The sequence below is a fragment of the Ambystoma mexicanum genome, chromosome 7p (assembly GCF_040938575.1).
Source record: "Ambystoma mexicanum isolate Mex_15411 chromosome 7p, UKY_AmexF1_1, whole genome shotgun sequence".
In the NCBI taxonomy this organism is placed as follows: Eukaryota; Metazoa; Chordata; class Amphibia; order Caudata; family Ambystomatidae; genus Ambystoma; species Ambystoma mexicanum.
Window position 1 is genome coordinate 666627209 of NC_090939.1, and position 27398 is coordinate 666654606.

The 27398-nt window shown below is 47.9% G+C and overlaps 1 protein-coding gene across 1 annotated transcript in view; it reads left to right on the plus strand.

Moving 5' to 3' along the window:
• AKAP17A (A-kinase anchoring protein 17A) overlaps positions 1–27398 on the plus strand; it is a 190460-nt gene that overhangs the window by 21752 nt on the left and 141310 nt on the right. Inside the window, exon 2 of the mRNA XM_069636739.1 lies at positions 7620–8393. Within this exon, the coding sequence (XP_069492840.1) occupies positions 7632–8393 (762 nt within the window). The 5' untranslated portion in view covers positions 7620–7631. The remainder of the gene's footprint in view (positions 1–7619; positions 8394–27398) is intronic.

Consider the following 27398-nt stretch of genomic DNA (forward strand, 5'->3'; position numbering starts at 1 on the left):
CAAGCCTTAGCACACCTACGTTATAGTTTGATAGGTGTACCGCCCCAGTCAAACTCCTCCCCTGCCACTATCCCCGGAGCGGGTTGCCAGTTCATTGCGCCACAGGGTTCTGTTCGTCCCTCTGACTCTTGCCCATGTTAAACTTTTTGGTCCATGTTTCAAGACGAGTTGGGTGGGTACTGACATCACCGCAGACTCCTGGTGCCTTTCGCGGGTTCCAATGAGGACAGCCCACCCCAGTTTCACTGGGAGGGCCCCGTCGACCCCAGAGAAGGGCTGGGACTGTTGCCAGAGGAGGGTGGGATTCAATCTCCCTTGGCCATGGCGAAACTGCTGCTAGGGGTCTGTAACGCGCTCTGCCAGAGCGGAGAGCTACCTGCCCCCGGAGACGGGAGCGCACATCGGTTTAGGACTGGTTCAGAGAGGAAAGTGGGCCCTTGTCCCTTTCTGGTGCACGGTTGGGGATGTCCCGGCAGGTTAACCCAACCCTACCGGATGTCCCCATCTGTCTGCTGGGTCGAGGACCCCTCCGGTGGAACAGATCCTGCTCCCTGTCGCCTGGCCCCCCCCCCCCCCCCCAACATTCTGCTGGCTGGACCGTTGCACGAGGGATGCTCTGCTGTGAGTGTGCGCATCTAGGACACAACAGACGTTAGGCCTGTGACGCTGCCCCACCGTTGATGATCCTTCCGCAGGTTCACCTATGGAAACCTTGTTATGACTTTTACTTCCTCTAACCAAGTTTGATCGTCATCTTGGCACTCCACCAGGGCCGTTGCCAACCCCGGTGGGCTCGATCTGACGGGCAGTGTGTACAAAGCGCAGGGACGGGAATTTCTTGTTCATGGGGGGAAATAACTGCAGTTCCCCATCACAAACTGTTACCCGCATCTGTCGGCGAAGGGTAGACACGCTGATCTGTTAGCACTGGACATCTAAGGGCATTAGAGACCTGTTATTGCTCATTTTTGTGCAGCTGAATGCCACTTGTACCTCCTAAGAAGTTGAACGCCGACCAGTGTGGGTCGCTTAACTAGATAGCACGGAGTCTTGTTAGTTATCAAAATTAACCAGACAAATAGCTCCACCAACTAAGAATGGTCATGAACCACACATCCATAGAATCGAGAAGGAGCTATCACTCTGTCCTTTCCATGTCTGGGCCGGGTGAGGTTTTCCATGTTGAGCCAAATAAAACCGCATGCTCCACTCCTGGTGGGGTCCTTGCATTAATTCCTTAAGTTTCAGCTTTGCAACCATACTGCCCCCAAACTCAGACTTTTGGTTTTCGGGAAGCTGCTCGGCAGGTCATGGGAATAACACAGCTGGATCGCTTGTTGGCATTTATGGTTGGAACTACGACGGTATCTGATCTTCAAACATTGTTCTTGATTAATGAAAACATTTTGCCAAATGCTTTCGCTTTGGTTCGTCTTGTGCTAGTCCAAGAATTTTTACCTCTAGCGGCACAATACAAATGCCCCCCTCCTGTCCCTCTTAATCATGGCCCCAGTTCTGAAAACCAACAAAATGGAACCAGAGTCCTATTCCATTATTTCTAGCTGAAGTGTTGGCGACCGGCCTGCTTTGAACACTCACATTTTTTCAAAGTACACACTTCGGACCCCTAGGACACTCCGTCAAGAGCATCAAGTGGAGCACCAAGAGGTAAGGGCTTGGTCAGGTGGTAGCTAGCTTTGTGGAGGACCGCCAGCTTGATCAAAATGAGATTTTTAACTGCAGTAGCTTTAATATACTCTATTGGAGCTAGAATAACTGTGGCTGCTTGTTGTGTAAAGTTGGAATGCAGTACCCTCTGGGAACACTACAAACAACTATGACTACAGGTATAGGCAACCCAACCTTTGGTATATGCTTGTACTACACAGTTTTGGTAGCGTGTTGAACAGCCAGGCTTATCTCAAGAGGGGAAATGTCAGCAGTAGTGGAGTTACACCGAGATCTACAGGTATTCAAATAAACTCTTACAATCAAGGTTTCTTGCATAAACCATTTATCAGTCAGTTATAAAGCCTTCTTTAGAAGGGAGCAATAGAATAGTAACACACAAATAAACTTCAATACTGTACACTCTTAGTTTCTAAATCAGTAAAGACCCTTTTGGGATGGCCCACAGAGACAACCTACACCCACAGGTGACTTCATTAACAAGGGTGCTGGGGATGTTAATATCTTACTGTTGGCATTTACAATACTTTGAGAAGGGGTGAAAGACAAATGTTATTAGAACACAAGAGACCACAAATATTCATAAGCAGGGAAAATACATTTAGATTCTCCTAGAAGAGTCATTCAATTCAATAGGCTAAGCCAAAGTCAGATGAGCAAAAGTCTTGTATAGGATGAAGCACTTCTGGTAAGTAATTGAGTCTTTTCACAAGTTCTTAGGAGTCTTTGAGAAAAAGAAGAATCAAATGTAGGGCCACAAGCTGATTAGACTGGTGAGTTGTAGAAGTTTCAAAACAACTCTTCAGTAAGAGGTAAGTTGTCTTAGGCTTATTTTACAGTACCTTAGAAATGAAGAAAAGATACAGCTGATGACTTCTGTTCCTCTGCAACTCTGCAGATCTCACTGTTCTGGGCCTCAGTCGTGGGGACAAGAGGGAGGACGTCGGGGGACTCCTGCAATGCACTGGGACGGTGTCATGATTCCTGCCCCTCATTTCCCCAGCCCTCCAAGATGCCAGGCCACAATCACCTACATGGCCCTCAAGGGCCTCTCCATCCCTCCAAAGACCCACTTGGAGTCGGACTTGGCGCTTGTGGCACCAGACTCACTCACTCCCATAGGATAACATTGGGGATTGGACTTGTAGTGCATTGATGGGAACAAGATGGATGCCCCCATTATTTCGCTTCCCAGATCTGCATGCGCGGTCTATTCTTTTGGGTGTGGTTCAGCCCAGAGACACTGGGGATACCCAGAGACTATTTAAGTCACGCCCAGGCTGAGAAACATGCTTTGTGTTTTCTGCACCTGCAGCGTGACACTCACTGTGTTCGGATCGGTCTCCAGTAGGCCTGCATCTTTCTTCTGCGCTCAGGTCCTGCAAGAACAAGAACACCGTTAGGAACAGCCTTACCCTGCGGTGCTTCTGCCCATCATTCATCACTTCTTCTGTTCTGCGGGCATCTTCGGTGGTGTCATTCCCATCCCGGCATGCCGCTTCCTAAGGGAAAAGAACAGAAAAAAGGCATTAGTAAGCATTGAGCAAATCTTTGCTTATTTTTAAAGACTGTACGAGCTTCAAACGCTTACCTAGCCCAGCTGCTCTGGGGGAACTCTGTCTCCGGAGACATTCCAGGTTAGCGTGGAAACATCTAGAGGCGCTGCATAACGCGCTTACTCACCGCATTTCTTCTTCATAACCGGCATCCATGCTGAAAACGTTGCGGCGCCTAAAAGACACAGAAAAATAACTCAGTTCAATACAAATACGAAAGGGTCACATCGCGCATCGCGCTCTCACTCGCCTTCAGCGCTACTCATCTCAGCAGCACGCCGTCATCCCCGGACGCCGGCCATCATCTAAGGAAGGAAAGGAACGAAGTTGGAGAACTGTTCAAAAGACTCATTATACTTACCTGTCAGACTCCTGCCAGTGAAGTAACTAGGCAGCAACGAGCATGCATCAATCGACGCACCCCTGCGCTGAAAGCAGGACGGAGAGCACACTTTCCAAAAAAACAAGGTGAGGTGTGGATCAAAGGGAAGGGTTGGACCCCGGGAAGAAGGGGTTGAAGCACACAGACAATAGGGAGATAAATTCTACCAATCCTGTGTTTCAGGCCCAGTCTCCAGTCGAGTAGACTCCAGGGAAGGGTTCATGGTCGTAAGAGGTCAGAATAGGTTCAGTGACGTCCCCGTGGATACCAGGTGAGCGTTACAGACGGTCACAATTTGCAACTGGCAAACTTCCCTTTCAGTGGCTGTTTCGTGTTTCAGCTCCTCGCGTCTACTGCAAACGGCAACGCACCGGTTCCTAGCTGTTGAGGTGGACTTTCTATGGGGTCCCGCACTCTGTTGAGGGGGCTCAGGCTTGGTCAGTCCTGCTTCTTGGGAGTCCGGAGGATCTTCCAAATGCTCTAGGCCAGCTTAAAAGCAACACACATAATCCTGGTTTTCCTCTCCCTGGCTCTACGGTTTTCCAGCAGCACTCTGTGAAAATTCAACCAGCTCTGAGATGGATGTCCAGATGGCTTACTATGGAGTTGATTGATCCCACCAACTCAAGAGCAGAAGTCGTCCTTGCATGTGCTTCTGTCGATGCGAACCTGGCGTTTTGGCACTGCAGCAGGGCTTCACCGGGCAAACCAACGGTCCAGGAGTCGAAGCAGGCGTCCTCTTCAAGCTCTTCTTCGGTTCCTTCGTCCAGTGGTCGACTCTGCCCTCCAAGCCGAAAGACTCGCCTTTTATTCAGTTCTCTCCCATTCATTCCAGCCTAGTTGTCACTCACCCAGCAGGGTGGCTGTCCTTGCCGGACAGTCAGCCAGCCATTCACCACAGAGTGCATTTGGGTCTCCTAGAAGACTAAGCACAGGGAGTTTCGGGCACCTCCCTCACTTCCTGCCTACCCCAGACACTCTGGAGCCAGAGACGGGCTTCACTCCTGAATCCCGCCAAAGGCGAAATTACCCCTCCAGCACTCTATTGGAAGATGGGGGTGTGCTGAGTCTAGAAAGTTACAATGGTAAGTAAAGTCAATTTCACTTTACTGCTCTGGGAAACAGTAGTTTATCCCAGAGAAGGTATTTAAACCTTTGGGAAATCTGGAAGACTTCCCCGTGTCAATGCACTGAAGTTGCTGTGTGCCACAATGTAAAAGATGATGCCTATGTAGTTTGTCAGACTCCATAACCAAAAGAAACAGTGTCAAATTAAAATACACGAGAGAGTGGTGGAAAAAGGGTCAGACTCTCTCCAGGTTAAAAAAATCAAGTCCTCAAAATCCTGCAAAGTTGCTTGGGGTCTCTAGGGTGGAGGGAGTTGGCACATTTATGAGAATTCTCCCTAACACTGCTGGCACCAGACTTTCTCTCTAATGGATCCTCGTCAAAGGATTTAAAGTGTATTCTTTCCAGTTACAGGCCCTTGGAGTCCTGTATGGTCGTTTGTCATCACAACTCCCAAAGTCAGGAGTGGATAATTTGTGTGCCTGCTTCCTTCCTTGGATGTCTTAGTCATTTCTCAGGCTCCCTCTCGGGAATCGGACCCTGCTTCTTTGATACCTGCGGCTACAGAAAGTACCTTGATGAAAGTTGATGGGACACACCTCCAAATGTATTGTCATTGTCACAGGGACGTGCAATCAGCCTGAGGTTATCTAGAGTCGCTAAAGGGGCCGTGCAAGCCTGGATTTGTGTGTCTCTGATAAATACATGCATCCCCGGAGGTCAATGTTCATCGGCATCTGTTAGCTCTAGAATTACCACAGTTATCCAAGTAACCGATAGATCGATCAAAGGAAACCTTACTGATTTAATGAGCTATTTGCAGTTTCACTGTACTGGCTGTATGTACTTGCATGTGCAGGCTGCCCTGCCATCCACGTGCAAGTCCGCTAAGGCTCTTTCGTCACTCAAACTGCTGCCTGGAAAAAAAGTTGGCCTCTCGGAAAAGCACCCCCACCCTCCTTCATCACCATGGAGCACAAGTTGGGCAGCCAGAACGAAGTGGAGTGCAGACAGGACTCCTACACACTGTCTACGGTAATTTGGGGAACTAAGCTTTCTTGTAATCTGTGTACACTGGCTTGGCACCCACACAGAGTTCCAGAGCACGCTGGCTATCTGGTCCTTCCATTAGTTCCTAGAGAGCGGCCATCCGGTTGTGCATTGTATTCCAATGGGCCTGGGCGGAAATGGAACGGCAGGCCCCCGGGGACTTCAGGGGGGCAGTCAATCCCACGTGTGATGTAGGCGCCTAAGGGAGGGGGGCAGAACCCCTGGCCATCTTGGAGCTCTGGCCAGGGAGCGATGGAGCTTCTCTTTAGGCAGGGTCAATTTGGCACCCATCCAGATTTCCAGAGCAGGCCGGCTATCTGGTCCTTCCATTTATTCCTATGGTCCACCACTAGATGTCTGGGCTTGGAGAGCGGCCATCTGGCAGTGCAATGGGCCTCGGCAAAGGAACAGCTGGCTCCCAGGGACTTTAGCTGGGCGGGTGGAGATCAGGGGGCGGTCAACTCATATGCTCTCAAGGAAGGGGGCAGCACCTCTGTCCGTCATGGAGCTCTGGCTGGGGAGCAGGCGCTGGTATTTCCTGGGAGGCTGGGGCACCCCGGGTCCGCCTCTGGGCAGGTGGATTGCTGACCTATGTGCGAGGTAGGTGCCCAAGGGAGGGTTCAGCACCACCCCTGGCATTCCTGGAGATCAGGCTGTTGCACAATGAAGCCTTTCCAATGGGCCTTGGGAGGCAACACCCAGGTAGTTTTGGGGTATGGGGGGGAAGCTGCAGGGCCATTGGCAGGGCGGACAACTGCTAAACGCTTTAGAGCTTTGCTGGACGGGGGGCCCTTCAAGGGCACACAGACAGTGTTGCTTGCTAGCTACACCACATCTATCAGGTTTCCCAGTTCCATGCAGGACTCCTCGAGCCATTCCTTGTTTTATTCCACATTGCATGCCTATGCGAGCGAGGAGGTTTTATGAGCCCCGATTGACCACAGAAGGATGAAGGACAGTGTTAGCCTTGGCCCAATGTGAGTGTCTGCTGAACCCCCCCTCCAACCCCTCAAATCTCAAATGAGTGCTTAACTTGCTAAGCTATCTCACTGGCCACATAAGCGGTCTATAGACCTATGGTAACTATTGCAGTCAAACTTCCGCCAGACACTGATTTGCCCAATACAAGCAGCATTCCTCCTCTTCTATTCCCTTTCGTCATTGTGCATTTCCACTTTGGTGTTAGTCTGTTCAAACCAAAGGATGTTGCTCATGCGGCGCCCCAACCAGTTTACACTTGAACACTTGCTCTGTATGGTACCTCGCATCAATATTCTTGTGAAAGTGAGTCTTGTGAAGTAGTGGCTAGTAGCCCTGCAACATAACTTCACATATTCATGTTGACAGCTGTTTGTAGTGGTTTAACACACGGGATCTGGTTGCATGTCATGCAAGAGATCGCTTTTGCTTTTATTGGTCATAAATAAGGGCACTGATATTGCTGATGACCTCAGCACTGCCTGTTTAGGAAAGTTGAGGTTAAATGCCACATCACGTTTTTGTAGGCTTACCTTGGAACCGGTACCAGCATTCTGGTTTCAGAATGTTTACTATGATATTATGGGACATTTGGTGTTTAGAAATGATTAATGTTGTATACATTTTAAATTAAATCCCATTCATAGGAAGTAAATGTGTTGCATGGTCTTGTTCTCTAGTAGAGCTGGTTAGATCAGGTTTCTGTCTCCACCGTTTCCTTTCCTTTAGCAAAGGCGGCCGCTGCCAGAGACTTTCATGCTTCTCTGGACTTTAACAGCTGTGGTAGATTTGCTTTCAAGTTGTATCTTATCGTAAAAGCACACATTTTCTGCATAAGCATCAAATTAAATAATATAGTTAATATAATTCTCCTTTTTTTTTTTTTTTTTTTGTAGGTTATTCCTGCAATGGCAGCTGCTACTATAGTCCATGATACTTCAGAAGCAGTGGAGCTCTGTTCTGCAATAGGGTTACATCTGAAGCCCATCACAAAAATGACAATCAGTGTATCTCTTCCTCAGCTGAAGCAGCCAGGAAAGTCTATATCCAACTGGGAGGTAATGGAAAGATTAAAGGCCATGGTGCAGAACCATCAATTTTCCACTTTGAGAATTTCAAAAAGCACCATGGACTTTATCAGGTTTGAAGGAGAAGTTGAAAAGAAGTGCCTGGTGAAGGCATTCCTCTCTGCGCTCGATGGCAAAACAATCAAGCTCAGTGGCTTCTCTGATATATTGAAAGTACGAGCAGCTGAATACAAAGTTGATTTCCCCACCCGGCACGACTGGGACTGCTTTTTCCGTGATGCCAAGGATATGAATGAAACACTTCCAGGAGAGCGGCCTGACACCATACACTTGCAAGGATTACCTTGCAAATGGTTTGCCTCAAAGGATTCAATCTCTGAAAAACCAAGTGACCAAGTGCTTATTCAAGTATTTCAAACTTTTGGAGAAATACGTAACGTGGATATACCCATGCTTGACCCGTACAGGGAAGAAATGACTGGTAGAAATTTCCACACATTTAGCTTTGGGGGCCATTTAAACTTCGAGGCATATATTCAGTACAAGCAATATGCAGGGTTTATAAAGGCTATGAATGCGCTACGGGGCATGAAACTCATGTACAAAGGTGATGACGGCAAAGCAGTTGCATGCAACATTAAGGTAAGGTTATTAGTGTTTGAACAATTGTTTCACTCTTTTATTGTTGAATGTGGTCCATTAATTGTGAACGGCGCATTCTATCAAATGCTGACGCAGAAGTCGGTCTTTCGACAAAGCCAGTTTGTGAGAAGTGTATTGTCGGGATTATACAAGATAAATTGTATTTAAATCCAATCCTATTATTCCCTTTGGTTCAGGGTGATGCCATCAAATCTTAGTCGAATGAGAGGGAGAGAGGGAGGGAGAGAGGGAGGGAGAGACGGAGAGAGGGAGACCCCCAATTTTAAAAGAAAACTGCGACCAAATCGAATTGGACCAATTGAACGCGCAGTAACCTGCCATTTCCTTCCCTTTTTAGATGTTTCCATACCAGTGTTTCCCATTAAACCTAATTTAACCGAAAACTCACAATGGTCCTTGGTAACACTGTAATCAATTACCCATTTAGTGCTTGTTAAATGCGCTCAATAATAGTCCAGGAAGCATTTTGTTAGCCGACCTGCTGCTTCATTGTTATTGTAATACTGTTGAAATTTGATAGACATTGTGGAATATACTTAGATCACATGCTATGCATAGGCGGACTTCTAGTGGAAGCTGTAGAGTATTAAAGTTGTTTACCAAACTCAAAAAGGGACATTGACGGTGTGTGCCAGTAATACGATCCCACGGTCCTTCACGTGTCGAAGTCCCTCAGATTGTTTTTTCCCTCCATCCAGACGGACGCTTTTTTGCCTTTTGGCCTACGCCATTTACTATTGACAAATTAAGATTAGTTACTCTTTCTGTCCTTTCTCCTAAACGACTACTTCATCGACACAGTGGAGAGGATGACCGTCAAATGAAGTCAGACTCGATAGACCCTTTTGGCCTTGGAAGGCCTCACCGGGCCTAGGCTCTAACACTAGGGAGAGTGGGGGCTGGTCATTGTAGAATGCATTTTCCCTTTCATCCTCTCCTTCCTCACCCGGCAGCCATTTCCCATAAACATGGAGAACACTCCATTTAAGTTTTGCCCCACGTGCAATAAAAAATTCCCCTGGGTAGACCAGCACCGGGTGTGCAATTTGTGTCTAGCACGGGATCACGACCCCGTGAGCCTGCAAGCTCTTCAATGCAAAAATACTTTGGGACCGGAGAACTAAATGCTGGGCCGTTTGACCATGCAGGCCAAGGCCGCCATGGACGTGGAGGGATCCTCCGTTGATGGCAGCGTCTTGGTCTTTACGGACACCAAAGGCGACTGGGCACCGTTAGGTTCCCAAGTGCAAGCCCCTGACCCCAAAAGACAGGCTGGCGGCTTTGTTACAGGGGTGACACCCGGTGGCGAAAGCATTCTCTCGACCCCCAGCACTGAACACATAGCCCGGGGCAAGGAATCGACATCGCCGACCAAACGCCTACACACCTAATCATGGGGGAGGTCCACAGAATCCCTGTCCTCTGAGCACTCGAGGTCCCGATCACCTCACGACAGGTCCCGTAAGTCAAAGTCCAACCAGACACTGCGCCCAAAACATCGACCGAATGTTGGAAGACGAGGCTGCGGTCCACCCCACCGCCGAAGTCGACATCCACATCGAAAACAGCTGTAAGCACTAAAATCACTAGTTTATCCCACTTAATGAAAAAACATGTCCCTGAGAGCCTGCTGAAGTGTAAACATTCAAAGAAACACTCCTCCAAGAGCCCCAATCATAAGGGGAAGTCTAACAAGGACAAGTCTACCACTACTCACAGGGAGAAGCAAACTGTTCCCTAGGAGAAAGGGTCCTTGGCAGAAGCCTTAAAGAACAAAAGCCAGCTTCAAACTCGGGGCCAGTCTACACCTTGGGGTCAACCTACACTCCTAGGACAGGTCACTACTCCTCAGTATCCTGGTGTTATTCCAAGTTCAGCCACATGGACTGCTGAAGACATAGACAGGGTCATGACTAGGATGACCTTTATGGCCAACTTCTTCGAGGAAAAAACCCCCAGGCATACCAGAACTTCCTAAACACACCTCCAACAGCTGAAGCTTCGACCTCCCAGCCCCCAGCAAAGAATACACAACCTAATACTCTTCCTTTTTGAACTCCAGTTGAACCAGTCCGGAGTGATCTATATGATGTTCACACAGATACCGACGACAATGAAACCTTTCACGAGACAGATCCTTATTAAGATGATGAGTAAGAGGTGTATAACCTAGCCTCACCAATTCATCGGGACTCGCCACTGGCCGATTCGCCAGTTGACAATCAGCCACTCCATAATGATATGCTTATAAAGGCAGCTGAACACTTTGGAATCCAAACCCAAGAGACTCAGCTTGATAAAGATTTATTGGGGGACAAGAAAGCCGCCACCCAATTCATTCCTAATCTGCAATCCGTCCAAAGAAGGATTCAACCTTCTCTGGAAACACCAAACCAGACACAGCAGTCAACCCGTGGGTTTAATAACTTTTCCGCCCAGCGTCATCTGACCCACTTTACATCAGGGGCCAGCTTAAGTCCTATTTGCTTGTGGTTACCACGACTCGTAAGAGGGCCGGAACACTGTTGGCCTCGTCAGAGGCATCCCCCTCCCCCGATAAGGAGAACAAAAAACTCTACACTATGGGGAGAAGGGTAGCCACTTAGGCAGCTTTCCAGACCAGGATTGTCAATAATTCGACACTTCTAGCAAGCTAAAATTGCCACAAATGGGACGAGATAACTACACTGATAGCTTCTGCTCCCGAACCTCTGAAGTCACAACTGGCCGTGGTAGCAGCAGATGGCAATGGAACATCCAGCTGCATCTTGAAAAACAACCTAGATGCTGCAGACAATGCGGGCAGGATTATTGCCGAAGGGAGCATCATTAAACGCTACGCCAGTCTGCCTTCAAACTTGAAACCCAAGCTTAATATGCCAGTGGAACCCAATGCCTTCTTCAGGAAAGCTGCAGAAGACACGTTAAAGTCTGCCAATGAGGAATATGATACCCTAAAATCTCTAGGCCAGCTGACGAACAAACCACCAGGCCAGAGAGGCGGAAGCAATTTTTGTCTGTTTCGTGGCCAAAACTGTGAGAGGCTCGGGTTACGGGTAAGGTCAAGGCTCTTCCTGGGGTAACAACCAGAGTCAAGCCTCGCCGGGATTCCAGAGGCTAGCAATGAGCTTGTGGCCGCGGGAGGTCCTCTACATCCAGAGGTGGAGCTACACCTGCTAAACAATGACAAGCCCGCTACAGGTCCCCTCCCATGCCTCTCCAGTAGGAGGGCGTATTTCACACTTCACCAACACATGGGAGAGAATCACCACAGACAAGTCAGTGTTATCAACCGTGGCGGGAGGTTACTGCATGGAGCTCCTCCAAAAACCATTGAACCATCCCCTGCTTCAAAGGAACTCCATGAAGGAAGAACTCCTTCTCGAGGAGGTCACTGCGCTGCTACTCAAGGACGCCATACAACTCGTACCAGCGAACGAGGTAAACAAAGGTATTTATTCAACCTACTTCCTTGTTCCAAAGAAAGATCTTTCTATGCGGCCAGTGTTAGACTTACGCCCTGCAAACACTTGTAAAGTCACAAAAATTCCACATAACAACGCTACAAGAGGTAATCCCTCTGCTAAAGCGGGGGGACTAAATGGCAACACTGGATATGAAAGATGCCTATTTTCATATTTCCATGTTCCCAGCGCACAGAAAACTCTTGCGTTTCAAGATGGCAAACCAGCACTACCAATTCAAGGTGCTGCCCTTCGGAATAGTGTCTGCTCCAAGGGTATTCACCAAGGTACTGGCGGTGGTGACAGCGCACCTGCGCACGGAATCTCCCCTAGTGTACCCCTACTTGGATGACTGGCTGACCACGGGAATCGTCCCATCTTTGCAGACAAAACACGCAAAAGACCATAAACCTTCTCTTCCAATTGGGCTTCTCAATAAACGAGAAAAAGTCAAGCCTTGTGCCAAACACAAAGAAAATCGTTCCTATGAGCTGTCTTAAACATGGAAGCAGGGTTAGTGTTTCCTTCAAGGGTTCAAAACATTCTACAACAAATACCTCTGCATCAAGCCGGGCGCCAGATAAGCGTACAAAATGCAATGTGTTTACTAGGCATGATGCCGTTGGTCCCACACAAACGTCTGCGCATGCACCCCATGCAGGAGTGGTTGGCTAAACAATGGTCTCAGGCGACCGATCAGTGGGTGATCTAGTGGTCGTTTCGCCAACACTAGTACAACACCTGTGCTGGTGGACAAAGGAAAAACAGGGGAAAACCCTTCTACGACCCGGCAGTGCAAGCAATCGTTACAACAGATGCATCACTCTCCGGGTGGGGAGCACATTACCTTCACCACACAGCACATGGTCTGTGGCTCACATCACATCACAGAACGACATCAACCTGTTGGAATGCCTAGCAGTATTTAAAGCGCTTCAAGCATTCAAAGCGCAGCTGACGCACCAGTCGGTTCAAATCCTAACAGATAGCACCACTGCCAGGTTCTATATCAACAAGCAGGGGGGGCACACACTCTCCAAATCTGTCCAAGCTGGCACACAAAGTATGGAGATGGGCATTCAGACGGGAGATCTTCCTATCCTCGCAACATGTTCCAGGGGTACTCCACACTCTAGCAGACTCTGAGCCGAGATCCCCTACCAGAAGATCGCGAGTGGCAACTAGACTCCACTGTCGTAGACCACATCTTCTCACAGTTGGGTTACCCCACGCTAGACTTCTTTGCTACAAGAGAAAACAAGCAATGCCCAGACTTCGTGTCCAGGTTCCCCCTACCAGACTGCCAGGGGAACGCCCTATGAATGAGCTGGTAAGGAAAATGTGCTTATGCTTACCCCCTCCCCCACCAACTCTAATGAGCAGGTTGGTGAACAAGATTCAGAGAACAGATGACACTCATCCTAGTGGCTTCTATGTGGGCATGACCGCCATGGAATCCACATCTGTGCAAACTGGCGATGTGCGATTCCATCAAACTCCCGTGCCAAACCAACTTCTTGACCCAACACTGCAGAATAACAGTACATCCTCAACCACACTCCATGAACTTGGCAGCATGGCTCCTGAGATCATAGAGTTTGGACATCTTAAACTATCACAACAGTGCATGGATATCCTCAACGGGGAACGTGAACCAGACACTGTTTTTTCGACAAGTGGAGAAGATTTGTCATTTGGTGCCAGTCTAAACAAATAAACCCCATAGAATGTACTCCTTGCCACATTCTAAATTATATGCTCCACTTGCCTGACTCGGGCTTAGTGTTCAACTCTATAAATGTCCACCTGGCGGCTTTATCAGCTTACATTACCTCCCAAAATAAAGTATTGTGGTGGAAGGTGCCGGTCATTAAGGCATTCATGGAGAGTAAAAAGACTCTACCCTCCAATTTCTAACCCTCCGCCAGGCTGGGATCTCAACGTAGTACACGCAAAGCTCATGGGGGCCCTTATTCGAGCCTATGCTTAACACCTGACATACAAGACTGCCTCCTTAGTGGCCATTAGTTCCATAAGAAGAGTTAGTGAATGCAGGACCCCTTCTTTCTCATACACGAGAACAAATTGGTTTTATGTACACACCCTAGGTTTTCCCCTAAATTCATTTCCAAATTCAATGTGAACCAATCTGGTGAGTTGTCCGCTTTCTTTCAGATCCCAAGTAGTACAGCTGAGGTGAAAATCGATACACTTGATGTAAGGAGGGCGGTCCTTTAACTATGTAAACAAGACCGGACCGCTTAGGAAAACGGACCCAACTGTTTGCCTCTGTAGCACCAGGCAGAGAAGGAGACAGCATTTCCAAGAATGCCATCTCCAGATGGATAGTCATATGCATACAATTATGCTATTAATTATCAAACAAGACATTGCCTTTCACACCTAGAGCTCACTCCACAAGGAGCACAGGAGCGTCTCGGGCTTTTATCGCAAATGTCCCCTTGGGCAGCATTTGCAAAGCAGGGTTTATAGTCATAATTTTCGAAAGCAATAATGTCGAAAGTCATTTTTTAGAGAAAAAAAAATGTCGAAAAAAAAATGTCGAATTTTTTTAATGCATTTTTTTTTCGAAATGGGGGGGTTCCCCACCCCCCCTTTTTTTTGTTTTGTTTTACCCATTTATTATCCCGAACCCCAAAATAAATATATAATTTAAAAAAACGGAATTCGATATTTTTTTTTCTACATTATTTTTTCGAAAAAATAACCGACCACCGCAAAAGCAGCTACATGGAGCTCAGTACGCACTTTCACTCAGCACTACTGTATTGGCACTCATTCCAAAGCAGATACACCGGTGGGACAAGCGGTTATAAAACATTTATTTGCTGCTGAACCTTCTCACAACCTGCCACCTTCTCCTAACACTGCTCTCTAATCTATGCATAGCATGTGATCTAAGCAAATTCCACAAGCCTCAGAAGGGATTCTTTGCTCACCGTAATCGTATTTCTGATCCTTGTATCTGCTTAGATTCACATGCGCCCACCCTTCCTCCCCTGAGAAAAGGTGCATAGATGTTATATGCGCTTCTCTGGTCATACCTGCTTGGAAACCTGTAGTCCTGCTACACTTCATGCTACCTCATGTCAGAAACAAAACAATCTGAGGGACCTCGACGCGTGAAGGACCATGGGTACAGTGGATGTCACACTGGGGATAGTACTACTGGCACGCCCTGTCGACATTCCTTTTTGAGTTTCGAAAACAACTGTAATACTCTGCAGCTTCCACTAGATGTCGGCCTATGCATAGCATGTGCATCTAAGCAGAAACAAGCATCGGCGAGTAATGTATTGTATTATACATTATTTTTACATTCAGGGTAGGTTATGAAATTCAAGATTAAAAGGACTTTCACCTTCATTGTAACACCCCTTTTCAGATGAGCTTCGATTTCTCTGTGCTTGTCGCCATCTGTGCCTTCCCAAACCTGGTCAAGTAGAACAGCGGTAGAGGCACACATGTGTCAAGCAAGATACAGTTACTGTAAAACCGAACAGGAGTTAATTGCATCTGAAGGAATGCAGGATAACCTATGTCACTGTGGCTTGCAATATGGTATATGCATGGGCTACACAGCATCCATGTACCGTATGCAGGCTGGTATGGTAAGTTGTTCTTCCTATAGTACACTTTGTTTTCTACTGTATCAACTTCTCTGATATAAATAAAAAAGTAACCAGATTCTATAGAGTGCATTGTGTGGTATCACAGTTCTGCAGACAGAAATCAAAATGAAGCACCATGGCCAGGCGCTAAAAGTAGATTATGGGGATCCATAGTTAACGATGCCAGTGGTCAGTGACCCCCTGGCAGCTGCTCTCACCCCCACACCGCCGACCACATTGGGATAGCAAATTAAGCCCCTTTGAGCCAGATCAGACACTCCCCCCTCGGTAGTGCCTTCCTAGAACATAATTTTAAAGATGTATTATTTTGATATTTGAGCTATAAATTAGTTGGAGAGGTGTAGCATTCTATGGTTTTATGTCTTTTGGGAGGGATGCTTTATTGCCATTTGTGTGCATATTGTGAATTGGAATGCCAAATTTGAATGGGTCTTCCTATTGTTCTTTAAATCCATCCGGTGTGTCAAAGCTCCATTGAACCACTGGTCCATTGCCAAGCAAGGTCATTATATCATTTCCAAGAGTATAATTGCAAAGTATGAAAATATCATGGGTTGCCTGCGCAAAACACACCTTATATTATTTTGACCACTTTAGAATAAACATTATCCTTTTCCCAGTTTAGAAAACCCCCAAATATTATGTTGTTATGCAAGCTCTGTAAAAGCATTACAGATTCAGTTATTTTCTGGATTCTCTTGTATTTCTCCCTTCTCTTGCTTATCATTGGAGGGGTTGTTAGATTATGAACCCCTGCTCCCCTGCACTAAAAGGACAAACTCCCACTGGCTACTGCATTAATCTTTCGTTACCTTTCAAAGATTAAGGAAGTTATGCCCTCATGTCCAGTCTGACACCTGTAGGAGGGATCCAAATTAATTGTTCACCTATTTATACTCCTGAAATGATTTCGGAACTTTCTGCCTTTCAGAAGGGTCGCCTCGCATTCGGCTCGCCAGAACCTTACTGGCAGCTAGATAGATGTCAGCCCATCCCTGCCAGGACACTGCCCCGAAAACGAACCCAGAATCTTCTGAGAATTCTCTCGCCAGCTCCCTGCTACACTGATCAGCGGCCCAGCACACAATCTGTGCCAAAATCCCCAGCCACACAGCACAGCCCTCGCTCTGCAGGATGTTTCCAAAAGATGGCTAGCAGCCGCATCCACTAGTAGCCCAAGGCCCTAGCCTTTCACAACCTCCCAGTTTCAACTAGGAATAGCAAGAAAACCAAGGACTTTATATTGTTACTTTATAGCAACACTAACAAGCCAGTCCCAAGGTCTCTCACTCGATTCGATCAGAGGCAGAAGAGCAAATCTGCTCAAAAACCCAAAGGGATTCAACTCGGAGCCCAGCCAATGTAGCCCAAAATACTCTATTTTGTTTTCTTATTTTTTTTATCCCTGCACCTTTTTCAACCAACACTGCCCCCTTCATATGGCTGTGTATGTTTTTGTTAACATTTTCCTTCCTACTGAGTTCATCTTCACCACATAATTTTCCAGCCTTTACTCTGTTGACCTCCGGACAGCATTTTAATAAACGTGCTCTTTTCAAGAACGATCATGCTGTTACCTTGCGTGCCTATAGTCTTTCCTCTGCGATCAACTTTTTAATTCCACCTTATTTGCATGTTCATGCGCCTGCCACTTTGCCGGCACTATTGTGGCCTAACTAATCTAACCCATTCTAACCCCCAAAACGAAGTGGTTTTCTTTTTTTCTCATTTTATTTATTTATTGGTTTTTCACATACCATACATCAGTAACAACCTGCAAACATTACAGACCATACATAATTGGTCATTGCTTTTGTTCACCCCCTTTACTCCCTCCTCACACCTTGGCCTACGTCACACCTCCAGTTCGCTGCTTCCTCCCGCCTGATCAGTCCAGTACTCTGTCTTCTTGCTTCCAGGACCATCACCTATTCTATTCACACCGCTCCAGGACTGATAGAGCCCCTATCAATTGTCTCCACTCCTCCAGCCCTCCCTTCTGGGTGCTCGTTTGCCCCCCCTTGCTTCCTCCCACACAGCTGTCTCTGCATTGGCCCATTTCACTAAATCTCTCCACCAGCTTTGCGCTGATGGTCTCGACTGTGCCTTCCACCCCATCCCGGTTCTGTGTTTTGCAAGTACATATACCAAATCCTACAGTTTGCTCACATGTTTGGCCTTCTTTGGGTCTGGGAAAGCCTCCCACCAGGAGGCAAGCTACAGGGATTCCACCTTAGTCTTGATTTGGGCTACTCTAGCCCCCCCATCCCCAAATCTCCTCTCTGCACACATGTGCACTAACCCTGCGTTCACCTCGTCACATTTCGGACAAGTCTGGATTTCTGCTTGGTGGAACTTGGCTATTTCGTCCGGGGTCAGATATACTTTATGGGTTACATATAACTGGATCTGTTGTAAACGCACATTTCTTGACACCGTTTTGTGGTACCTCATTGCCCTGCCCCACACCCCATCCGACATTGGTTCTCGTATATCTGTCTCCCTACCTTAGCCATCAATAAATCATATATACGTGAGACCTCATGTCCCCCTCCGACACCTCAAACGTTTCTATGGTCACATCCGGTTGTGGGGGCTGTTCGGAATCTGGGTATCTGCTCTTCATAACCTTGAAGTGTCTGGAGTGCATGATGTATTGTCCTCTGTGTAACCCAGTGTCCTCCATCAACTCTGCAAAGGTTTTCGGTTTTCCTTCCACAAGCACTTCCCCTCCTCCCCCCATCGTCGCTATCCCAACGGGCTCCCACCTTCTCCTGATAATAAACATAGTCTGTTCGTCTATCCCCTTCAGTGACACAGCGGTATCTGAGGGGAATAGGGAGCAGAGTTATGTATCATACGGTATGCTTTGCGCCACATCACGCTCCTCAGACGTAGCAGTAGGTGCTCTATGGTCACGCCCCCAGTGGCTGTCCATATTATTCAGTTTTAAAAAGAACGCTGCGCTTTCTGCACATAGTAATCTGGATATGGGCGACTGTTCCTCTGACAGCCACTTGGCCATAAATTGCAGTTGACTAGCTACGTAGTATACTTCGAAATTGGGTTTCTGATGCTTGCTAATCTGCTTAGAATCACATGCTGTGCATATGGTCCGACATCCAGTGGTAACCGCAGAGTATTGCATCTTGCCTTTTGGGGGACCGAAAGGGGACGTCAGTATAGGCGTGTCTGAAACACTATCCCTATTGTGACGTGTGTAGTACCCAAAATCCCTCACGCGCCGAGGTCCCTCGGATTGTTTTTTTCCGCCCACATAACTGGTCGCCCTATAGCAGAGCTCTTCATGAGACATTGTTTATCTTACCGAATTGTCGGTTATTCCCCGTTAAGTCACTTCGCCCATCAAGAACATCTTCGATGAAGACTACGGGGGAATAGTCTACGGCTGTGGGTTCCGGCGCCTAAGATCCGGCGTTCGGACTTCCACATGGTCGGGCCTTCTGGCCGGCCTACACAGTAGGGAGAGTGGGCTTGGGGTTTGCCATACTGTTATGTCTTTCCTCTTTTCCACTGCTTTCCTTTTTGTTCTGGTCACCCTTCCCTTCTGCTATGGAAAGGACTCCATTTAGATTCTGCCCTGTGTGTAGGGTCAGATATCCGTGGAAAGACGAGCACACGTCGTGTAACGCTTGTCTCCCCCCTAGAGCACGACGAAAAGCGGTGTTCGGCGTGTAAACTCCTTAAACCCTTAAGGAGCGTCGGTTGAAGTGGTGGGCCGCGTACTGAATGTCACGCGTGGGCCTCCCTCCCCTGCCGCGACACCAGCCGAATGTGACGGGGGTGGGGGGGGTACATCGGATGACCAAACGTCCAACGCGGACGTTATAGACCTTGAGGCGGACTATTCTAGGGCTGCCACGCCCATCCCCGACCCTTCCAGGCTCGACTCCGGTCTTGCTACAGGGACCACACCCGGTGACAGGGGCGTACAATTGCACCGCACAAAGCACACAACCAGTGCTCCACATAAGATTTTGAGATGGGAGTATTTTACGCATGATTTTTCAAATTAGAGCGTAAATGCAATTTCAAGAGTAAAAATTAGTTTTCTCCTCTGCAAGAGAGTAAAACTTATCCAACCCATAAGTTATGGGTATGAACACATTTTAAAAGGGTGCGTGCTTTATTGTGTTGCTCGCTTAGCTGTCACAGATTTGGTCTTTCAGTTGGAAATTCACCATCATGAATAAGAAGGCTATGCTGCTGACACAAGAAATGCTACATTGCCATCTAGTGGTTGAAAGTATGTTTTTTAATGAATAGATCAAAGCGTACACGGTACGCAGTACAAAATTAAATGGTCCCTATTTGCCATATTTACATGCGTAAAAGGGCAAGATAGGCACGTTAACTGGTAGGCTGCATACAACCCAAGCGCCCTCCTCGACGACTTCGTCAAAGAAGGCGAAAGCGCCAACGGGTCCGCCTGAAACTTGGGCGGGGCCCACGGATCGGTCTGATCCGAATCCTTCCCCGCATCCGCAGCAGCGCATGACGACTGGCATAAGAAACATAACAAGGGCGCTACTCCCCAAACTACACGCGCCAAAGTTTCAGAACTAGAAACTTCGACAGATTCCAAGGTTTCCAAGGCCCGTACAGGCCCGAAAACTACGAGTAGGCCTCTACCCGAGAAGCCATCCGCTGGCCTTTCTGGAGCCGTTGAAGACATTTTCACTGCCGACACATCATTGGAGGCGCTGTCGCCTGAAGATTTGGTGACTATCCGTAAGAGCATCAATAGGATTGCTACGGCGGTGGGCCTAGTACCGGTTCCGCCCACAGTTATGGGCCAATCCGCTGAAAAGTTTTCCACGGATTGTGAAGACTATCCCGAAGACTCTTACGAAGAAAGCCAGGTACCCCTCTCAAGCACCCTGAGGAGATCCTCTCAACCCCTTAGGACAGAGAACACTGTTCCTACTCAGCTAGGTCCATTTGGGTCATCCAAGTGGACCACGGAGCAATTCGAGGGGTGTATGGATCGGCTGGAGCAGTTTTTCAGGGCTTCTGATCAACCTCTGCCGAAAAAAGCTCGGGTAGACCCTAACCCTCAAACACAAGATGTCCAACACCAAGTTGACTATCAAGAAGATGTCCAGATGGACACGTATAGAGACATCTATACAGAAGAAGAGGAGGCGTCTTTTCTGTACAACTATGGGGAAGATCAAGGAGCAACGGACAACTGGGAGGACACCCAGCAGGACGATCACAACTCTGATATCGTTTGCCTCGACTCTTCCCCCATCCACCCCGATTCGACAAGCTTCCCCGGTGGATGATCAAATGGCTTTCAACATGTTGAAAAAAGCAGCGGAATTCTTTAAAATTGCCATGCTTGCAGCCTTGCCCGAACAAGATTTTGCGGAGGACATTATTAATGAAAAGCCTCCGGCAAGCCAGTCTATCCCTCTCTTGAGCTCTGTAAAGAGATGGCTGGCCCCTTACTTACTCACATCCGCTCAGACTAGGGCTGTGAACCCAAGGGTTGAAAAAATTTTCCGACCCTCCCCCACCGACCCGCTTTATATCAAAGGACACGCAATCCCAGACTCGCTGGTGGTGACCAACACTCGCAAGAGAGCAGGGGCTCCCCTTGCCACGGGAGAGTCAACCCCTGACAAGGAGTCCAAAAGGTTGTATGCCTTAGGCGAACGGGTTGCGTCGGCGGTGGCCTATACCGTCCGGATTGCCAATAACACAACGTTACTAGCAAGCTACGTCGACGCCCAATGGAACCTACTCCAAGAAGGCCTTCAAGAGGTTCCGGAACCAACCAGAGCCAAGCTTCTCGCCATTGTCTCGGAGGGCAAACTTGCCAATCGGAATGTGGTAAAGAATACCCTGGACACCGCAGAGACAGCAGGCAGGTCTCTCGCACAGGGTAATCTCCTAAAGAGGCACGCATGGCTGCACACTTCGGGCTTCAGGCCTGAGACCCAGGCATCCTTTATCAACAAACCCATCGAGGAGGCCAACCTCTTCGGGAAGGCGGTAGACGATGCGTTCGAGACAGCCAAGAAGGAGCACGAGACTATTAAGTCACTGCAACAAATTTCCCAGAAACCCTCTTCAGAGGGGCAGTAATTCTCAGCGGTCCTTTCGAGGACAAGCCCGCGCCGCTCAAAACAATTTCGGCACGGGCAACTTCAACTCAAGTCAACCGGCTGCAAGCCCCACTTACTACCCCCAGAGGGGTCAGAAGCGCGGAAAGAATAGAGGCAGAGGCTCCAATTCCAGAGGAGCATGAACTTCGGTTCAGAAATGACCACCAAGTCCAGGTCCCCTCCCATGTCTCCCCGGTCGGGGGGTGATTAACATCTTTCCTCAAGGCATGGGAGGGGATAACTTCAGACCAGTGGGTCTTAAAGACGGTCGCACACGGTTACTGCGTGGAATTCGCCCGACCTCCAGTTCAGACCGCCGAAACATCGACGCCTTTCACCGGAACATCTGCAGATCCTGATCCAAGAGGTGGAAGCGCTGCTGGGAAAGGACGCCATAGAAGCGTCCCGATTCTTCAGGTAAACGAGGGTATCTATTCAGTGTACTTCCTTGTACCCAAAAAGGATCTCACCATGCATCCTGGCAGACGTACTCAGCAGAGATTTTCCTCTGCCAGAAGAGTACGAATGGCGACTGCACGAAGACATTGTGCTATATCTAACCCATCTGTTGGACTCTGGGTTAGTATTCAATTCCTTAAAGATTCACCTAGCGGCGTTGTTGGCCTACACCACGTCACAGCAGAAGGTGTCGTGGTGGAAAATACCTGTGATTAAAGGCTTTATGGAAGGGGTTAAAAGAGTTTATCCCCCCATCACTCACCCAGCCCCTGGGTGGGACCTAAATGTGGTTTTAACTAGGCTCATGGGACCCCCTTTTGAGCCTATGCATAAAGCTCGTCTGAAAGACCTGACCTACAAGACAGCCTTTCTGGTAGCTATCATTTCTATCAGAAGAGTTAGCACACTACCGGCCCTCGCGGTTTTGGACCCCTTTGTTACAGTCCACAAAGATAAGGTAGTTCTGCGCACATATCCCAGATCAGATTTGCGGCAAAATTTATTTCGAAGTTCCATGTGAACCAGTCAATCGAACTACCCACGTTCTTCCAGAGACCTACTAACATGGGCGAAAGAAGCCTTCACACTCTAGATGTGCGCAGGTCAGTCATGTTCTACATGGATAGAACTAAACCACTGAGGAAAACTAAACAATTCTTTGTTTCAGTGGCAGCTTGTAGAGAAAGCGGACCCTGTCTCTAAATCAGCAATATCAAGATGGATTGTCAAATGCATCACACTGTTTCTCTCTTGCAAAGAGAGAACTGCCCTTCAAGCCTAGAGCACCTTCTACTCGAGGCACTCGGGCATCCATAGCATTCATTGCAAATGTTCCCCTAGAGTCCATTTGCAAAGCGGCAACCTGGAGTTCTGTACACACCTTTACAAAACACTATTGCCTAGACACTCATTCTAGGTCTGATTCTCAGGTGGGACAAGCAGTACTAAGACATATTTTTTTCTACTGTTCCTTCTCACAACCCACCTCCAACTCCGGGTACTGCTCGCTAGTCTATGCACAGCATGTGATTCTAAGCAGATTAACAAGCATCAGAAGACATGCATTACTTACCGTAAAAGCATTTCTGATGATTGTATCTGCTTAGATTCACATGCGCCCTCCCTGCCTCCCCGCTCGGGGTGGAAGGAACATAGACTTCTTACTACTTTCTCTCTTCATGTACTCACTCACTATAGCCTTGCGCTCCCTCATGCCAGAAAAAATACAATCGGAGGCACCTCGGCGCGTGAGGGATTTTGGGTACTACACACGTCACGATGGGGATAGTGTTTCAGACACGCCAATGCCGACGTCCCCTTTCGGTCCCCCGAAAGACGAGATGCAATACTCTGCGGTTACCACTGGATGTCGGACCATATGCACAGCATGTAAATCTAAGCAGATACAATCATCAGAAATGCGTTTACGGTAAGTAATGCATGTCATTTACATGCCACCCAGCTTGTGTGGATTTTGGAGCTTCCTTAATGCTACCCTACACCTCAACTTGTGCCTTCTAAAGCTCCTGCATATACAGTGTAAATTTTGCAAAGAACTTCTTTGGAATCTCAAATGGGACATTAGCAAAGCAGTGTAGTAGTCTTGGCAGCACCACCATCTTTAGTAATGCTGCACGCCCCATCGTGGACAGTGGTAGCTTGGTTGAGAATGTCATACATTTCTGGACCAAGCTACCACCTTTTCTGTATTATGCGTGTGCTCTGTTAGGGTTCATGGTATATATTTATCCCCAAGTATCTCAATGTATCGCTTTCCGACTTAATCGGTAGTACCAGCAATTTATGTATAGGCATCCCAACATGTACACCCATGGTGTATAGACTCGACTTCTGCGGGTTAACTGTTATACCCGACAATACTGCGTAGCGTGCCATCACATCCAGGACATATTGTAAATTCTCTTCTGGGTATTGTAAGTATAAGGGCATGTCATCTGCATACAGCAAAATCAAATGTTGACCCCCCTCCAGTGCTGATACCCACTTCTCCATATCCCGCCCTTAAATACACCCCTAATGGTTCCTGCGCCAAACTGAAAAGCATTGGCGACCACAGGCATCCTTGTCTTGTGCCTTTACTTTACTGCCATTGCTCAGAGATAGTGAAGCCCGTTTTAACGCTCTCTACAGGCGCAGTGTACAGCAGCCGCGCCCACCTTATGTATGTGGGCCCAATCCCGTATTCCTTCAAGACCGCTAGCGGCCAGGGCCATCTGACACAGTCAAACGCCTTCACTGCATCCAGTGTAACTACTGCTACCGCCCGTGTCTCCCTTTTTGTTTAATCAATTATATGATGTAATCTCTGCAAGTTATTAGTTATGTTCCTATGTGGAACGTTACCGGTCTGATCTGCATGTATAAGTTTGCTTATGACTGCTCTAAATCTATTCACCATGACTGCTTTAGCAACAAGAGGGGTCTATAGGATCCGCATTCTGTTTCCGGCTTATTTGGTTTGAGGAGTGGAATGATTACCGACTCTCGCAGGGACTAATGTATGCCTCATTTAGCATTGCTAGTGATAGAGGGTGTATTTCAAACATATATACTTTGTAGAATTCTCCATGGAGCCCATTTGCCCCAGGGACTTTATTACTCGGAAGCTTTTTAATCACACAAGTTCTTCCTGCGTGATAGGGAGCTCGAGGCTTTCGCTCTCTACCTTGCTGAGTTTGGGAAGATAATCTCTGACAATACCTCTTGTATATCTAACCCTTCCTCTGCATTGGATTCGCTATATAAATGCATGTAATAATCAAACATTTATTCACACCTCGCTGGGTCTCTTGCAACATACCGTCTGCCCCTTTCACTGCCCTTATTGTCTGCCGAGCAGTCTCGCTCTTATATAACCATGCCAGCAGTCTGCCCAGCTTATCCACTTCTGCATGTGGTCTCTCAATGTATTTCCTATAGCTCAGTTTGCTTAACTGTCCCCAATGTTCCTACATTCCCCCTGTAAGCGGGCTACTTCCCTGGCTTTCTCGGGGGTTCTCGTACCTCCTCTCATAATAATTTCTAATTCCTGCTATGCTTTTTGGAAAACCTTGTTGGACGTCTTGCATGCCTTTCGACCACCACCTTGAATGCCTCCCACAGGGTACCCGCTGATCCAACACTGCCCGTGTTATTCACAAACTATTAATTCACTTCAGTTATAAAGCCCCCTCGAAATCCCAGATCTCTTAATGCCTCAACTCTGTCTCCATGTCGGAATTTTAGCACAGGGAGGAAGGACCTGCCAAGTCGCGACCAGAGGGCTATGATCTGATAGGTCCATCGCTTTATACTCTGCAAGTGTGACCTCTCTCAACGTCTCCTCTTCCGTGAACACATAGTCTGACCTAGTGTGTAGGTTATGTGGGGCTGAATAGTGAGAGTATACTCAGTCTTGTGGATGCTTCTCCCGCTATACATCTAGCTTGAATATGTGCAGCAGTGTTTTCAGACGTTTGGCGGCAGGGGATGGGTTAGCGAGCCCGTCATCTGATCTGTCTACTGTTGGTTCCAAGGTACTGTTGACATCTCCTCCCCATATCACCACCCCATCCCTATATGGGCTTATGGGCTGATCTTGGGATATAGGGATCTAAAATAAGCCGCAGTGTACTGATTCGGAGCATATGCATCAATTACACATATTTTCTTATTACACCAGGCTGCAAATTAACACCATCCTACCATCTTTATCTAGAAAGGTCTGAAGGATCTTGAATGGGACCTGTGGTGCTATCCAAATACGCAGAGTAAGTTGAACCCAGGGTCGTCCCTCCCCACTTCCGTATTATAGTGTCCTGTCTCTCCTTTAAGTGGGTTTCCTGCAAGAGCGCAATATCTATTCTTTGGCGCCTTAAATATGACATGACCCGGTTTCTTTTGATATAATTGTTCAAGCCTCTGACATTCCAGCATCCCCCCCCCCACTCCCTCCCCCCTTCCACCCCAACCGTAGCCCAGCTCCATAACTGCATCTCGGGCTTCCCCCGCATCTCGCCCCTGTCCCGGCCTATTGCTGGTACTCTGGAGTGCAGCAGGAGGATACTAGACTACTAATATCCAAACTATACTAACCTAATGTGGGTAAAGAGTGAATCTCTGCGCAGCTTGCTCTTATGCTGCACATGTGTCTCCTGCAGTCTGCTAACAGTGCAAACGCATATATTCATCAGTCCAAAAGTCTTTCACGCCTCTAATTGCTAGCTTCACTTGACACTTCCTTCTCATCTCTGGTCAGGCTGCTCTTCTGGCATATTGAGCAAGTCCATCCATCTGCTCACATCTTGTGGGGTCTCAAAGAACAGAGCCCAGTCCTTATGGAGAGCCTTCATTTTTGCTGGACACAGTAACATGTATTTGAGATTAGCACCGCGTAACCTTCTTTTGACTGTCCCGTAGCTCATCCTTTGTTTCTGCAACATAAATGTGTAGTCTGGGTATGCCGTAATAGATGCTCATGCCCGGCTGATGATTCCACCTTTCCGGAAATTTTCCTGGATCCTCTCGCTCTCTTTATAATTCAATATCTTCACAATGATCGGTCGGGGCGCCTGGCGGCTGTCTCCTCATTGGGGCTCTGTGTGCTCTCTCCACTGTGAACCTCTGGGTGAGTGATCCGACTCCTATTTCCTGCAGGAGCATGTCCTCTGTGTAGTTAGTCGGGTTCTTGCCTTCCTCACCTTCCGGGAGTCCGATTATACGCATGGCGTTTCTCTGTGCCCGAACTTCTGCTTCCTCCGCTCTATTGTCAGGTTTTCGCACTTGTTTCAGTACTGAAACGTCCGGGTGTTGTCCTTACAGCTACTTGTGTTAGCCTGTACTTCTTTCTCTTAACACCCCAGTTTGTTACGCCAGCGTCCTGTCATCCTTGGATGAAAATGCTGTGCTACACATATGAACAAATACCATTGGGACCTCTAGAAGCAGCTGTGCAGTATGAGACACTGAAGCAAACTCAGTGGGACACTGGGGAGAAGTGGAAGGTAGAATGGTGAACGGGTTAATGCGGGGAACAAACGGTCCTGAAGCTACATAAAACTAGGCATGACTTAGTGCAGAGCAATGATGCTGTTCATACACCCTCCCACCTCCCAAGCACACAGTTAATGTCACATTTGAGACCAGTTGGCTTGCTGCGCCAAAGGTAGCTATTGGTACCTGGTGATGACCAGCTAAACCTGCTCTTCCAGGCTACAAGCCCAGGCTATATAATCCCCCAACTCCCAGCAATTCTGATCCTTGAAAAAGGTATTT